A 16968-nucleotide genomic window follows, 5' to 3' on the forward strand; every position below is an offset into this window, starting at 1 on the left:
GTCACATTAGAGTTAATTAGGACGCGTTTGAGAAACTGTACATGTCGCTGCTTTCATACGGATTACTTAAACAGAGAATATTTGTTTTTGGTATGATTTACATCATTTAAAAATGGAGACTTAAAGCTTTGTAAAGACAACTCACGTGTGGGTGGCAAGTATTTGCTGAGTTAAAGATCATTTTCTGTCGCGTTTCAGAATGAACTTCACATTGAGAGAGACGACAGAACGCGCATCATGTTTATTTTCTTTATTTTACGAAAAACACAACTTTTTTATTTTTTATTATTAGTGTACACAAATAAAAGTAGACATTTAACAGTTTTGAATGATGTATAACACTTGCCTGTATCACAAAAATCGACAGAGTTATTTGAGCCACTTTTGCACTGATAAGAAAAAAAAAAGAGACAATCGCCGGCGCGATAGCCGACCCCAGGGGGTTAAGCCTTTAACCAATGACAATCAATACCGCATTAAACAGAAGTAACTGCAGCTGCTTGCCAATCAATTCTGATTGTAAAGTACCTTACCATTAACTCTTTCCCCGCCAAACACGGAATTTTCCGGGTTTAATAAAAAAACGCTTCCCTGCCAAACACGGAATTTTCCGGGTATCCGTGTTTTAGGTGGTATAAGGTAAGGAAGACCCACGCGCATGTTTTGAAAGAGTACGCAACTCAAAGATCAAAGAAACAGACTGCGATCGTCTCTAACGTGAAGAAGTGGAGTAGTGAGAATGTAGCTCAAAATATCAGACAGACAAATGCAGAGGTATACGGCTGATCAAGTGCTGGAGGTGTTGATGGACTCGGAGTCCGATCACTCTTTATTTGATCATTCTGAATCTGATCGGGACGAAGTAGTCAGTGAGAGAGATGCACATGTTGTCACAGAAAGTTCTAGCCATGGATGTGCCGCAGATAGATCGTTCACCCGTCGATCTGGACGAAGACAAAGTTCACCTGTGTGTCGAAGATTGGACAGTGACAATTCAGACTGTGACATTACAGACTGTGATACTTCGGACTGTGAGTGGACGCATTCAAGGTCAAGATCTAATTCGTCGTTCCAAGGTGCCAGAATGCATAGAGGTAAGACAAGATAAGAAAATATCTGAGAAAGTGTTATATCTTTATGGGATATATATATATATATATATATATATATATATATATATATATATATATATATATATATATATATAACACTATAATATTTGTGTGTGAGTGTGCATGCATTTATGTGTGGCTGTGTCTGTAAATATGAGCGTGTAATGGCCAAATTGTTTCTCTCTTTGTGCACATTTAACACATTGTAATATATGTTTTTATATATGTGTGTGTATCTAGGTCTGTTTATTGAAAGTAATTCCAATTATTTATATCATTATTCACAGGTAGAACACAGCGAGGCAGAGGCAGAACGCATAGAGGTAAGAAAAGAAAATATCTGAGAAAGTGTTATATCTTTATGGGATAAATATATATACAGTGCCCTCCACAATTATTGGCACCCCTGTTTAAGATGTGGTCGAGGACTTCTAAAAATTCTGCTTTTTTTTAAACAACATAGAACCCAAATGCAAAAAAAGAGAAAAATCCAACCTTTTATTCAAGTATATTACTTTGGTGGAAAACAAAAATCACACATTTAGAAAAAAAAAAACTTGAAATCATGTGTCCCACAATTATTGGCACCCCTGATGTTAATAGTTTGTACAACCCCCTTTTGCCAACAAGACAGCACTTAATCTCCTCCAATAACATTTCACAAGATTGGAGAACACAGAGAGAGGGATCTTTGACCATTCTTCTTTGCACAATCTTTCTAGATCATCCAGTGTCCTGGGTCCTCTCTTATGCACTCTCCTCTTTAGCTCGCCCCACAGGTTTTCGATTGGGTTGAGGTCTGGGGACTGAGATGGCCATGGGAGGACCTTGAGTTTGTGACTGCTGAACCATTTTTGTGTAGATTTTGCCACATGTTTTGGATCATTATCCTGCTGAAAGACCCAATGACAACCCATCTTCAGCTTTCTGCCAGAGGCTATCAGGTTTTTATTAAAAAAATGTCCTGGTAGTTCAAAGCGTTCATAATGCCATGCACCCTAACAAGGTTCCCAGGGCCTTTGGAAGAGAAACAGGCCCACAGCATCACAGATCCTCCACCATACTTCACGGTGGGCATGAGGTGCTTTTCGGCATACTCATCTTTTGTTTTACGCCAGACCCACTTAGAGTGTTTGTTGCCAAAAAGCTCAATCTTAGTCTCATCTGACCAAAGCACACGATCCCAGTTGAAGTCCCAGTGACGCTTAGCAAACTCCAGACATTTACGTTTGTGAGTGTTAGTGAGAAAAGGCTTTTTCCTTGCATGCCTCCCAAACAGCTTGTTGGCATGTAGAGAGCGTCTGATGGTTGTTTTGGAGACTTTGTGACCCCAAGATGCCACTCTTTGATGCAATTCTGTGACAGTGAGCTTAGGACTTTTTTTTACTTCTCTTACCATCCTCCTCACTGTGCGTTGTGGCAAGATAAACTTGGGACCTCTTCCAGCCTTGTTTGTCACTGTTCCAGTTGTTTTAAACTTCTTAATGATTCCTCTGACTGTAGATACGGGCAAGTTAAGGCGAGTGGCTATTTTCTTGTAGCCATTGCCTGACTTATGAAGGTCGACACACATCTGCCTTACTTGAATGGTGTGTTCTCCTGTCTTTTCCATGTTGACAAATGGGTAAGAGAATTAGGCCTCTGTGTCATGTCATATTTATACCCAGGGAAACAGGAAGTCATGAATTACTAATGAAAAGTTCCTAGATACCCTGACCAACTTTAGCAACTACAGAAAAATATATTTTAAAAAAAAATCAATTAAAATTTTCAGCGGAATTGTTAGGGGTGCCAATAATTGTGGGACACATGATTTCAAGTTTTTTTTTTTTTTTTTAATGTGTGATTTTTTTTTTACCACCAAAGTAGTATACTTGAATAAAAGGTTGGATTTTTCTCTTTTTTTGCATTTGGGTTCTATGTTGTTTTTTAAAAAAGGAGAATTTTTAGAAGTCCTCGACCACATCTTAAACAGGGGTGCCAATAATTGTGGAGGGCACTGTATATATATATATATATATATATATATATATATATATATATATATATATATATATATATACACACTATAATATTTGTGTGTGAGTGTGCATGCATTTATGTGTGGCTGTGTCTGTAAATATGAGCGTATAATGGCCAAATTGTTTCTCTCTTTGTGCACATTTACCACATTGTAATATGTATTTATATATATGTGTGTGTATCTAGGTCTGTTTATTGAGAGTAATTCCAATTACTCATATAATTATTTACAGGTAGAACACAGCGAGGCAGAGGCCGGATGTGTCAAGTACATCAACACGGTGCTGCTGGTGACCAAACAAGGGCCACTGTGAACCATCCTGATCCAGCTGAAGATGCTGAACCTGATGATCCCGAGTGGCATGAAATTAACTGGCAGCCAAAAAACATTCCCTTCACTGAGAATCCTGGGCCTATCGGTGATGCTGCTGCTCTTGAGTCAGAACAACCTGTAGACTTTACTGAGTTATTCATTTCTAATGTACTGATTCAGAACATTGTTGATCAGACCAACCTGTATGCAGATCAGTGTATTCAGGCTATGGATGACACTTCACAACATGCTAGATATCATGCATGGAAACCTGTCACAGTTTCAGAAATGAAAACTTTCATGGGGCTCCTTTTTTTCACTGGTATCATTCATAAGCCTGAACTTGATATGTATTGGTGTACAGATGACATGTTAGCTACCCCCTACTTCAACAAGGTCATGCCTCGCAACAGGTTTGAAATCATATGGAGATTTCTTCACTTCAATGATAATACAACAAGGCCAGACAATTGTACTGACAGGCTGTACAAAATCCGCCCTGTCTTGGATCACCTTGTGTCCAAATTCCGCAAAATGTATCAGCCCAAGTCAAACATTTGCATTGATGAGGGGATGTTTCTGTGGCGTGGGCGCCTAGCTTTCAGGGTGTACAATCCCCATAAACCCATCAAATATGGAGTAAAATCCTACATCTTGTGCGATTCTGATACAGGGTACTGTTTTAACATGAAGCCCTATTGTGGGGAAAGCGCTGCCCTGGGAGACACGGTTGTCTCTCTTCTTGATCGCCTAGTAGGTCACGGCTACAGATTGTTTATGGACAACTTATACAACTCTGTACGACTGTGTGAGCGCCTACTTGATATGAAAACCCATGTATGTGGTACAATTAGGAAAAACAGAGGTGAACCGCCGGTCATTCGAGATGTCAGAAATGCTGACCTTAGGATTGGGGAAACAATCATGCGTCACAAAGAAAATGTGATGGTCTTGGCATGGAGAGACAAACAAACAGTGAAAATGGTCACAACATTCCATCAGAACAACATGGAACGTGTTGAGGTATGGCAGAGAGGCCACCAAGAAAAAGTTGCAAAGCAAAAACCAGCATGCATTGTGGAATACAATCATGAAATGAATGGCGTTGACAAACTAGACCAAAACATTGTGTACTACCCTTTTATCAGGAAGTCACACAAGTGGACGAAGAAATTTGTCATGTATCTGTTTCAGATCAGTTTGTTCAACGCTTTTGTCATTTACAAAGCGAAAAACCCACAGGGTAATTGTAACACTCTTCTCTCATTCATTCAGAGTGTTATAAAATCATGGACCAGCCAACAGTATGCTGGTGGTGGGGAGGAAAGTGTTGAGCCCCCAACTGAAAACACTCCAAGAGCACCATACAACACTGACCCAACCAACCAGCTGAATGTCAGTTTTGCTGTTCATGAACTTGTTCCAATCCTGCCCACTCCCAAAAAGCAACACCCAACCAGAGGATGCAGAGTTTGTGTACGTAAGGGGTTGCGGAAGGAGACCTCGTTCTACTGCAAAAGTTGTGGAGTCCCCTTACATCCTGGGAAATGTTACTCCGTGTACCACTCAAAAGCAAATTACACTGCCTAAATTTGATATATTTTACATTTATTTATAATTTTAATTTATTTTGGAAGGTTTTATATATGAAGGAAACGACATCTGAATGTATTCTGCTTGAAAATGCACTTGTTTGATAAAAATGCCTTTTTCTCAGCTTTTTGTAAAAAAAATTGTTTTTGACAAAACCTACCTCTGTTCAAGTGGCTATAAAAAAAGAACAAATGAAGATAAAATAAAATAGTTTTTTTGTTTAAAAGCAGAGGCTCAGATCTTTATTTTGATATATAGCATCTTCATATATTCATAGAAGAAAATATTCTGCGGGCCATTAAAGTTTAGCGAAAATCGTCAAAAACCCTGGCGGTGACTGGCAACTTTTTTTTAAATGCTGGCGGGGAAAGAGTTAATATAAAAGTGTATTACATAATTTTTAGAAGTCGTTAAACCCATGTCAAGAAGAGGCACAAGTGGCACAACGGGATAAGGAGGGTGGATGATTAGCGAGGGATACCCGGTTCGTCTACCCGTCACAACATATCGTGTGAACATATTACTGACAATTTGATAATTTAATTAATAGTCTATATTTTACTGATAAATTAAAAACTGTTAAAATAAATGTTACTGGAATAATTTGAGGAATGTTTCATTTGCATAGAACGTGTTGTCTTTCTTAACGCCGTAATGCACCTTCGCGTGAAGTGGAAAATCGATTCCTGAGCAATTGATGCCAACTAATTCAGCACCTTCACTGGGGACAGCGCCTTTGTAACGTCAAACGTAAGAGGCAGCGTGTTAAGAAGCTTCCTAAGGGACACTTCGGGGAACACACTTAGGAACAAACAACTTTGGTAAGATATATCTTTCGAGTCTTCTTAGCGCGCTAAGAGTTATCGGGGAACCGGGCCCTGGTCTGTTGCTCAGTGGTCCAAAGTCCTCTTTTCTGATGAGAGCAAATGTTGCATCTCATTTGGAAACCAAAGTCCCAGAGACTGGAGGAAGAATGGAGAGGCACACAATCCAAGATGCTTTAAGTCCAGTGTGAAGTTTCCACAGTCTGTGTTGGTTTGGGGAGCCATGTCATCAGCTGGTGTTGGTCCACAGTGCTTTAAGTCCAGAGTCAACGCAGCCGTCTACCAGGACATTTTAGAGCACTTCATGCTTCCTTCAGCAGACAAGCTTTATGGAGATGCTGACTTTTTCCAGCAGGACTTGGCACCTGCCCACACTGCCAAAAGTACCAAAACCTGGTTCAATGACCATGGGATTACTGTGCTTGATTGGCTAGCAAACTCGCCTGACCTGAACCCCATAGAGAATCTATGGGGCATTGCCAAGAGAGAGATGAGAGACATGAGACCGAACAATGCAGAAGAGCTAAAGGCCGCTATTGAAGCATCCTGGTCTTCAATAACACCTCAGTAGTGCCACAGGCTGATAGCATCCATGCCACGCCGCATTGAGGCAGTAATTCTTGCAAAAGGGGCCCAAACCAAGTACTGAGTACATATGCATGATTATACTTTTCAGAGGGCTGACATTTCTGTATTTAAAATACTTTTTTTACTGATTTCATGTAATATTCTAATTTTCTGAGATTTTGAATTTGGGGTTTTCATAAGCTGTAAGCCATAATCATCAAAATTATAACAAATAAAGGCTTGAAATATCTCACTTTGCATGTAATGAGTCTATATAATATATTAGTTTCACTTTTTAAGTTGAATTACTGAAATAAATTAACTTTTGCACAATATTCAAATTTTTCGAGTTTCACCTGTAAGTTTACTTAAGGCATAACAGACTATGTCGGCTAGGATACTAATCAAGACGGGCATGTTGACATAATTTTTTTGTGAATTTGTCCGTTCAAGCGCAAGACTTAAAAGAGAGATCAATATTTGCGCACTGTCTGCGCAAATATTTCGCACTGTCTGAGACGTGTTTGCGCTTCAGATGAGTGCACAAACACACATCTTCTCACAGCGTGCACAAGCTCTCTGTGTGAGTGACCATTTTGTTCACATTTTGTGGCTATTCGCTGTTGTAATGTATTATTGGGGGGTCAGCATTTGCATCCATCGATGCCGAACTGTTTTTTATCGAGAACCGTTACACCCCTATCTTGCACTGATCGGACCTATTTTTATCCGTCATTTTTATTTTAACGCGACCTCTGGTTCCACTACAGCTTCACAGAAATACGACTACTCCGCCATGTTGCGTCACATGACTCCGGCTCACTAATGTTTATACACTTTTGTGACAATGTTTTGTGACAATGTACATAAGACACCACCTGAAAATTCTAAACAGAAGTAAATTGTGCTTGGACATACTGTGGCACATTCACTCACCTGCAGGTTGAAGTTTGGTAGCAGTGAACGGAAAAACAAAGACAATGTGCTTTCATTTGAGGCCCCCATGTTCTGCCTGAAAAAAGACACATTTTAATACATCAAAATTAAAAGTTTTTTTATTATTAAATATCCCTTTTTATTGTTGGTCAAAACTGATATGATTTATTTACTAGTAAGCAACGCTGTTAGAATATGTTAGATTTCAGTTCAGTATTTCATTTTTTTTTTCTTTTACATTTGCAAAGTTATCATATATCTAGTTTTTCTTTTGTCATTATGGAGTATAGATTGATCTACAATTCCTTCAGAAATTATTCAGACCCTTTTACACATCAGTCTTGTGATTAAGAGCCAATGTTAAAAAAATCAGTTATTCAAAAAGTTCTCTCTTAAAAAGTAAAGAGTGCAAAGGAATTAAGTCTGTCAATTTAAAGTGGTCATATGATGCAATTTCTTGTTTTCCCTTTTCTTTAGTGTGTTATGCAGCTGTTTGTGCATGTATAAGATTTGCAGAGTTACAAAGCTCAAAGCCTCAAACCCAAAGAGAGATTCTTTGTAAAAGTCAAGGCTCAGCGACGCCTTCCTAAAACGCCTCATTCAAACACGCCCCCACAAATCTACATCAGTCTGTGGGGGCAGAGTTTGATAACACCTCCCAAATGTAATCGCAAAGAAAGAAGACGTAACTTTTATTCTCGTTCTATTATTGTTGCCGCCATGTCGTGGAGATGCTGTGTTTTTCATTGCGAAAGCCAAACTACTTTCTTTGGCCTTCCAAAAGAGGACACAATTAGAAAACAGTGGTTAAGCTTTATTTACAACTGTTCCAGAACAGTACAACCAAAATATTCGACTGCGTGCTGCGCATTTCCTCCATCGGAGGACTGTTTCCAGAACCTGGCAGAGTACAAGGCCGGCTGTACACAAAGGCTGATTCAAAAAGTGGGGCAATTCCATCTTTGCAAGTAGTTTGGCGCTTCTGACTCACAGACACTGCCTTTAAGTGCGTTTTCATATTTTAAGAATTTGCTACTGACTATTCAAACGTGAGTTTTGAGCAGTATAGAGTAGCGCTTGTATGTTGTTTCTACGATCACAAATGCAGACATGGTTTTATGCTAACAGTGTTCTCACCCCCGTAGCGCGGCGCATAAAAAGACAGTCTAAGTCATTATAATCAGTAATTATGTCCCCAATGAAATAAAACCTTACCAATCTGATACGTTCTGTTCCAGTCGCGCTGGTAAAGTTGATCGATCAGCTTGGTCATCTGCATTTTCCGGATCAGATTCGGGCTCGAATTGATAAACTAGTACCGACACTATCACCTGTCATTATTGCTTTGGAAGCTGATGTTCCAAATATGGTAAGGGGCATGACATTTCCGCCACACGTTTAAGGCATTTGGGCCAATCACAATACACGGGGCAATCAGAGCACACCAGCGCTTATCAGAACGATGAGCTTTGTAAAAATCTATGCGTTTCAGAAAGACGGGGCATAAAGGAGCAACAACAATGTACGGAAATACAAAATAATGTTATTTTTAGAACCGTCATATGACCCCTTTAAATAAGCTAATTGATGTTATTCAATCAGTCTATGATTTCTCTAAACCACTACTCCTGATTGGAGGCTTCCATAGACATTTAGTTTATATGTAGGATGAAGTTTCAGATGTTTTTAACAGAGCAAGCCAAAATATTTAGTAGTGCATAGATTGTATATTAGTGCTGTTCATTTATAACCTAACAATAATATAAACAACATGATTATGTAATATATACATTTAAAAAATGAAAGAAATTCCAGCAAAAATAACTATTCTTACTGTGATATAAAATTTCCCATATTGCCTAATGTACCAATTTTGGTCCTACCTCCCACCCATATTCTTCACTTCTTTTTGCATGTCACATTAAGCTATTAAAGTTAAGTTATTAAAACAGTGGCAGAGAGAGAAAAATAAAACTGTTGGTCATTCATACAGGTAATGAACCTGTGCATATTTGTTCATTAAAACACTTATAAGCCCTATGTCATGCAAGGCAGAAAACTTGAGGACATCTAGGTGGTACCTTTCTGGTCTGGTGTAAGACAAAATGGAGTCCAAAGGAGGGAGAGGGTCAAAACCCATTCCTGGCTGTGTGGTCACTTCCTGTAAAAAAAAAAAAGAAAGAAAGAAAGAAAGAGAGAGAGAGAGAGAGAGAGAGAGAGAGAGAGAGAGAGAGAGAGAGAGAGAGAGAGAGAGAGAGAGAGAGAGAGAGAGAGAGAGAGAGAGAGAGAGAGAGAGAGAGAGAGAGAGAGTGGGGGAGGGGCAGAAAATGGTTATCTAATAGAGAAGTACTACTTATAAACCAACTTAACACAAATAAAATCAACACAGGAATGTGTGCATGTGTGTTTTAGGACAAGTTGGTTTGGATGTATGGTTGTAACAAGCCGCAGTGTGAACAATTAATTGTGGTCTTTTTTTGGTATTTTTTACTAGATTGAATGTAGGGAGTGGATTGTTAGTTGCTCTGTATGCCAGGACAAAAATTCTGAACATGATCTAAGTGGGAATAAGGAACCCGTGTTTGGAATGCAGCTGAGGATTTACATAAGAATATTATGAAGGGTGAATATCAGCCTTGCTGTGGTATTCTGGAGGTTATGCTGCATAAGCGGGGCTGCCAACCAGTAATAATTTGCAGTAATAAAGGCGATAATAGACTGTACCAGCATCTGGGTAGCTTCTTTGGAAAACTATTGAGATTTCCATACTTCCTTAGAAATAGTGAGATTTTGGAGAGGACCTTTGGAGAGGACCCCTTTGAGGCGAAATCATATTTGCATATAGGGAAATTACATATGTACCTTTTTTAAAATCACTTTTTAACCAGATTCACAGAACAGCAGACTCATTGTGAAGGTTTTGTTCCCATCACTTGCTAGGTGTCCTTCCAACAATTTTCATGTGAATTTTGAATTTGCATAAAATGAAAACGTCCTGACTGCAATTTCATTATAAACAAAATGTCAAAATTCTTATGAAAGTCTTGTGCAATTTTTCTGTAGGTTCGCGTCTGCCAAAATGGGCATTTAGGTTATGGAAACGCATTTAGCCATTTAGTAATTTAGCATTTTACTAAAATGCATTTAGCCATATAAAAAAAGATTTGTTAAAGTTTAACCCACAGACCAGTTTTGAGTACAGGCTCTCCCAGATATAAACTTATTCTGCATGTATAAGTTATAACATAACAACACTACATAAGTACTCCAAAACAGTATAACAAATTAAGCAAGGAGGTCTTTAACTGCTCCATGACACACAATGAAGGCAGACTCTCCAGGAAATGCCTTTGTCTGTCAGCAGTGAACACAGAATCAAACTCAGGTGAATGTACTTAAAGTGACAGCAGCTTAATATCCCTGCTGCTGTTAATTAAACAACAAAGGACAAAGAGAAAATCACTCACTGATCTTGACTGAATAACTTTTGTAAATATTTTGTAAACCAATCCATTTTTATATAAAATAAAACTATGCAATGTTATTTTGCATTTGATTTCTTGAACTTTGTTCAGTTATATTTATTTGTGCTATTGCTAATTTCTTTATTTATTCTTATAGAACATCTCAGTCAGTCCAGTAGTGAAGGGAAGAAAGAAAAAGGAGCCTCAACATAGCAGGACTTTGTCCAGGCCCTATATTCAGAGTCAGAATAACAACTCCGAAGTTAGTCTTTCTTCGTTTCATCCCAGAAGAATTCAATGCAACTTTCAACACTACCTTCTTCACTTGAGCATCGCCAGCTCCAGGAAAGATTATCGAAATAATCATCTAGGAATTCATACAGACGGTTGTTCCACGACTAAGTACAATGCAAATATCCACTTAAACCTTTACTAGGTGTTATGATAAGATGCACTAAGAATCTCTTGTTTTCAGGTTTATAACAAGGACGCTTTGAAATGCAATTGTCTCCCCTTTTCACTTCTAATCCCTATTAGCAGTTTATTGGAATGTTTCTAAAGCCGATAAATACAATATGTACTACAAAATGACGTAAATCCCTTTGAAATATTTTCATCCAATGTTCCAGTTACTGAACATTTTTAATTAAGACATGTTACATAATGCAGACATATATTACTACAGTGATTTAACACATCTGTAATATTGCTGTGGAAAAAGATGTGTTTATTCATGCTAGGGTAGTTTGTCTATGAATTAAGTGAAGAAAAGCCATTTTTCATGCGTGTTATGTTATAGTCTTTCATGTGGCCTATTTTGTTTCACATGTGGCAATTTTTCCCCATGGCATCTCTTTTGATGTCGAGGAAGGTCACCAGTTTTCCTGGTTAGCGTCATAAGGGGAACTTTTCGTACTCCGCTTGGGTCTTACGACTCCCAGGTGGATTATTTAATAAATATAACAAATAATTGTGCGTCTGATCTGTCCATATATAACTAAAATAATTTATTTTTAAAAAATTCATGTTATCAAGTCAAAACAGTGACATGTATGCTCAGACATTTTTCAGATATCCATCTTTATTTAGTTATTTATTGATTTTATTTATTTTGTGGGGGGATTTTTGATGTCATTAGTGAGTAGTGACATTCACACTGATAAGACTTGTAACCATGTACAAGTAACCTTGTAACCAACACTAGTGCACCTCAAAAAATCAGATCCATCTGTGCAGAATAGCAGAACTAAAGCAAAATTCACATTACCCAAAACATTGTTTCTCCACATGTAGTTTTGTGTAGTCACATTAAATTTAACATTTATAATATATAAATATATGTGCTATGCTACATAAATATGCTATATAAATAAATTATATGCTATATAAATAAATGTGACTTGACGTCGACACAAAAAATTCCTTCCAAATCAACAATGGCTCAATTACATGTCGTGTCAAATAGAGTAGGTTTTGATTACTGCATTCTTACTGCCACCTGTATGAAGGTGTAGCTGAGGTATGTCTCTTACTAGAGGAAGAGTAGCTGTTGCCTCCTTTATCTCAGACATCAGCACATGTCTATGGATATTCCTGGGAGCACTCTGGTATCTTTGCTTCCTCCTGTCCAGTAAAGACCCACAGAAGAACATCAACATTCTCACAATCTCTTTCCTATCAAAGATTCTCACACATGCATAAAAAGAGGCACCCAACACAAAAAGTAAGCAAAAAACATATTTTTACTTTACATTTTAAATGGCAACTTGTTTTAATAATTTTTAATGCATTTTATGTACACAAATTTTTATCTTTTATTATCATTATAAAGTGGATTTCATCTTTAATCTTGTCATATGAATTATGGAAATAAAACATCTAAAAGATGCTTCTCCTACATTCACTTTCTGTGAATGTAGCCTTGGCCAGGAGGGGTTGATGTTGTCAGATGGTATACAACGTTCACTGGGTGTTTCAATCCTGAACCATAACATCCGCCCGTTAGTGGGTCGGCAGAGGTGGCCAAATCACTGCTCATCTCCTCCTCCTGGCTTCCATCTTGGCTCCTTTTTCCTGTTCCTTAGCCAGCAAGAGGCTCTTTCTGCTGCCACTTCCCATACTTCAAACTGTTCTCTTCTATTTTCCTATCATTCAAAGGGCTATAAACATTCTCCATACTGACTGGGCAGGGAATCCTCTACAACCGAACTCAACTTGGAACAGCCATCCTTTTTCCCAACATCGTTGCAAAAGACTCCGGGTATTTGGTGCTCTTTCTTTCAAAGGCTTGGCCCCATCCTTCTTCCCATGAGACCATAGGTTTGATCTTCACCTTCTCAGACCACCTAACCAGAAATGGCCTTAGTGTTGTCTGGACAACCTGGGAGAACCGTAGCCTTCCCCAGGTCTACATTAATTTCCCATGATTGGGCCTTTTCCCAATGGTGCCATGGTGCCCCTCTCCCCACAAAGCTTGCAGGCTCCCTGGGATGCTAGCTCCACAGCCCTCGATCTATCCTTCCCCGGGTACTGTATTTCTTCCTAGATCATTGCTATCCTCTCCTTGGTCTCTGCCTACTCTCATTGTTGGAAATGTGAATGTTTGAGACCCTGTCTGCCTGTACATGACATTCCAATGTCACATAGCTTCAGCATACTTTTAGCGTGTGCAACAGAAGTGTCGGCTGCCCCTGATCTTTTAATAATGCCTGCATATCTGACTTGTAGTCTCTGTATGTCATAATCACTCTACACTTTTATAATAATAATAATCATTATTATTATTATTCAGAGTACAATATGTTAAAGCCATGATGTCAGATGTCAATGGAGCAAGAGAAAGACAGACATTCATGAGCATATTTCTCCTGGTCAGCATGACCTTTCACTCTATCAGGATGAAGATGGAAGTGTAATCTGATATTGAGAAGGTAAATTAAGCATCAGCAAATCCACAAACTTTAAAAAAGGCACAAAAAGACAACTGTGTTAATTGGTTTCTTACTTGTTTTGGCAGTCCTCCACATAAGGGTCGAGTGTGTCGACCCTCTTGAGCACTTTTCTGACATTCTCCTCCAACCAGAGCATCTGTCCGGCCTCTTTCCACAGGCTGTGACAGCGGCCCACATACAGGGACACTAACTCTGAGAGTGCAGGAGGCTGCCTAAAGGGCGCAGCGAAAGTAAATATAACTGCATCATCACATACATACATGCTGCTATGGCTCTGTGTTGTAATGGAAATTTTTATATTCTCATTGATTTTAGTTCCTTATCTGTGATCTGAGTATAGAAACAGAGGACTCTGTTTTCTGTTGTTATGTTAATACAGCTAGAGGGTGTGTGTGAGACACTCAGCAGGTGGTTGGGCAAGTGACCTCTGAGGTGAGAAGACCCCCTGGTTTCGGGGTAGTCGTAAAGTTCCTTTGTTCCTCTTGTCTAAACAAGAGAAAGAACAGTATAAGACTGCTAGCCAGCCCTTGCTCGAGGTCTCACTCCGCCTGCAGCTGGACTGTGGTTGGACTGGGAACTATTCTTGCAAGAATAAATCTTTTAAAGTACAATTGGAATCCTGATGTCTCTTACGCTGTGATGCTGTTTGTTTAATTATTGTTTTTGCCACAACAGTGTCAATAAGATATCTTTGGATCTGACTACTTTAAATGCATGAATAAAGAGTGTGCAAGAGATAGAATGCTTTACCCAGTTTGGATTGAAGGTCCAAAGAATGCATGAGAAGACACTGCAGCATCAGGCTGAACTGTGCATAAGTCCAAAAGGGGCATCAGTGCTGCAAAACAAATTGACACACACAACCTTAAAACACACTGAGATATGTGACCCGTCACGGAAACCAGTGACACAAGTCGGCAGCACAACTTTCGAGCAAAATGAGAAAGCAGCGGGTTTTTTTTTCAAAATTGGTGATTTTCGCTTTTTTGCAGAATCTGTTCTGCACGAAGAAGCCTCTCCATGTTTGAGATAGCAGTATTGGTATATTTAAAAGCGTACATTTTGAGGTTGAAATCGGCTTGTTTTTCGGAGATTCTAGCATGCAGTAGGGGCGTGTCATTGTCTGTGTGTATTTCCATACTGGATAAGCCGGCTTTTGCCCGTGCCCTCCAAGGGAACTATCTGATATAAAAATTCAATGAACATTCTTGTATGAAAAGCGCTCTATAAGCAATGTTTGAGTGATTGATATATTCTTTTTATTTTTTGTCGTTTAATGAGATATAATGTGTGTTGGTGCCGAGAATTTTCACGTGAAGAAATACATAGATCCGACAGTTATATGCATGTACTTTAATGTTCCAGTGGTAGAACTTTTGCCAAGAGTGTCAGAGGTTCTGGGTTCTAATCCGCACTCGTATAGCTTTTTTTTTTTTCATTAAAACCGATTATGTTTATCAGTGGTTGTATATCAAGAAGCAGGGACACTTTTGTGTGCATTTTACTTTGGGATTTCACCGGAACAAATAGAGAGTCTCTGCAACGGTTTAAAGCGCGCGTCCGTGTGAAGACTGTGCGCGGCAGCGTGAGCCACAAGAGAACACTGTATCCGCGCCACAGATCGCAGTCAACGAGCATTTTGATTACTTGATTTAAAAAACAACACATTTCAGTGTGCTAGATCGCCTCATTTAACAAACGAACAAAATGAATGCTCTGCTAGTTAACTAGAGATGTTTTATTTATTTGTATTAGTTACATCCGTGCCGCGAGATGTTTCAAAAGTGGTGGGGACATGTCCCACCCGCAAATTACGCCTAAGTTATTGCTTATTATTTATCATTAGCAAAAGTTAATGTTTCATGTTGCACGAGTAGCCTACACCGAAGAAAATTCCTAGTCTGTGAAACCTTTCATTGACAATGGCAATAAAATCTATTCTGATTCTGATTCATACTTGGATTCATACACTGAAAAAAATGGACATATCAGGTCTTTGAAATTACACAAATAAAGCTTATATATACAACACAATTCATTTAAGTTTCTTTTGTGAATATGATTTAATCAAGTAGATTTCATTTATTTATTTTAAGTGCTGTATTTAGACATTTTTCTCACGTTGATGGAAATTGATTGAATTAAAAACTGAAATCAATATAATTTTGTTTGGACACAACCGGGGTACTCCGGATCAGAAGGTGGCGGTAATGCATCAATTAGAAGGATGCGCCAAATGCCGTAAATAGAGAATCAACCGTCAATTTGCGCCAAAACTGTGCAAGACTCTGCAGCCTCAGACGACGGACACTGACCGAATTTCTAAAAAGTAAGTTAATCATATTGCTTTATGTTTGTTTTCTAGTAATTTAGGTGATATTTCCACTAGATTACAGTTTTCAGTACAATTATCAACACTTTAACACCCTCTGTTAGTTTAGCATCAAGAGTCAACGTAGGCCTAACGTTAACTCTCAGTCGGTGGAAACAGTCAGTCGGCCTCATTAACTAAGCACAACTGGTATTTTTGAAACTGAGGTATTTCTCATCAAATTAAATATTGTGAATCTTGTTTTCCTCATGTTGATTAAAGCTCTGCATTGAAAATGAGCTTCGAGCGGGAAACTCAACTTCCATAGGAATAACCTAAAAACGTTTGCTCTGCTCCTCGCTTCGATCACGCATAACTTATTGAAAATGAGGTTGACACTCGCGAATGGCAAAAAAGGGCCTTTTGAGAGTGTCGACCTCATTTTCAATAAAAGTGCGTGATCGAAGCGAGGAGCAGAGCGAACGTTTTTAGTTCATTCCTATGGAAGTTGAGTTTCCCGCTCGAAGCTCAACTTTGATGTATAAATTTTGAATTATCTCTGTCGCGGTTGCGTTCATGTTACGTTGCTGTGCTGAGGTTTAAAAACAGGTGATTTTTAAACAGTTGAAGCGCAGTATTCAGCGAAAGGCAAATAATTTCGCTAAATGCGTGTGATCAGCGCAGTCTGAGACAAATGCGACATGAAGTCACTGCTCAAAGTGCGTGAGAGAAATCTGCAGCTATTCCACCTCGCAATTCCTTAAAGGGTCATAAAACCCCAAAACACATTTTGAGATGTGAACCGATATGTACAGGCTGCACATCTCTTAAAACACTGAACGCACTGGTGTTTGAAATTGGTTATTTTTGCGTTT

The 16968-nt window shown here is 38.7% G+C and overlaps 1 protein-coding gene across 1 annotated transcript in view; it reads right to left on the reverse strand.

The window, feature by feature from the left end:
* Positions 1 to 7253: 7253 nt before the first annotated feature.
* The window catches only part of tcf25 (transcription factor 25 (basic helix-loop-helix)), a 283115-nt gene continuing 273400 nt past the window's right edge, over positions 7254 to 16968 (reverse strand). The window contains exons 13-17 of the mRNA XM_056253099.1: positions 14533 to 14620; positions 13836 to 13994; positions 12364 to 12454; positions 9449 to 9528; positions 7254 to 7443 (exon numbers count right to left, since the gene is read on the reverse strand). Coding sequence (XP_056109074.1) covers positions 7254 to 7443; positions 9449 to 9528; positions 12364 to 12454; positions 13836 to 13994; positions 14533 to 14620 — 608 coding nt within the window. The remainder of the gene's footprint in view (positions 7444 to 9448; positions 9529 to 12363; positions 12455 to 13835; positions 13995 to 14532; positions 14621 to 16968) is intronic.

The sequence above is a fragment of the Rhinichthys klamathensis genome, unplaced genomic scaffold, assembly GCF_029890125.1.
Source record: "Rhinichthys klamathensis goyatoka isolate OS25496 unplaced genomic scaffold, OSU_Roscu_1.1 h1tg000102l_1, whole genome shotgun sequence".
Taxonomy (NCBI): Eukaryota; Metazoa; Chordata; class Actinopteri; order Cypriniformes; family Leuciscidae; genus Rhinichthys; species Rhinichthys klamathensis.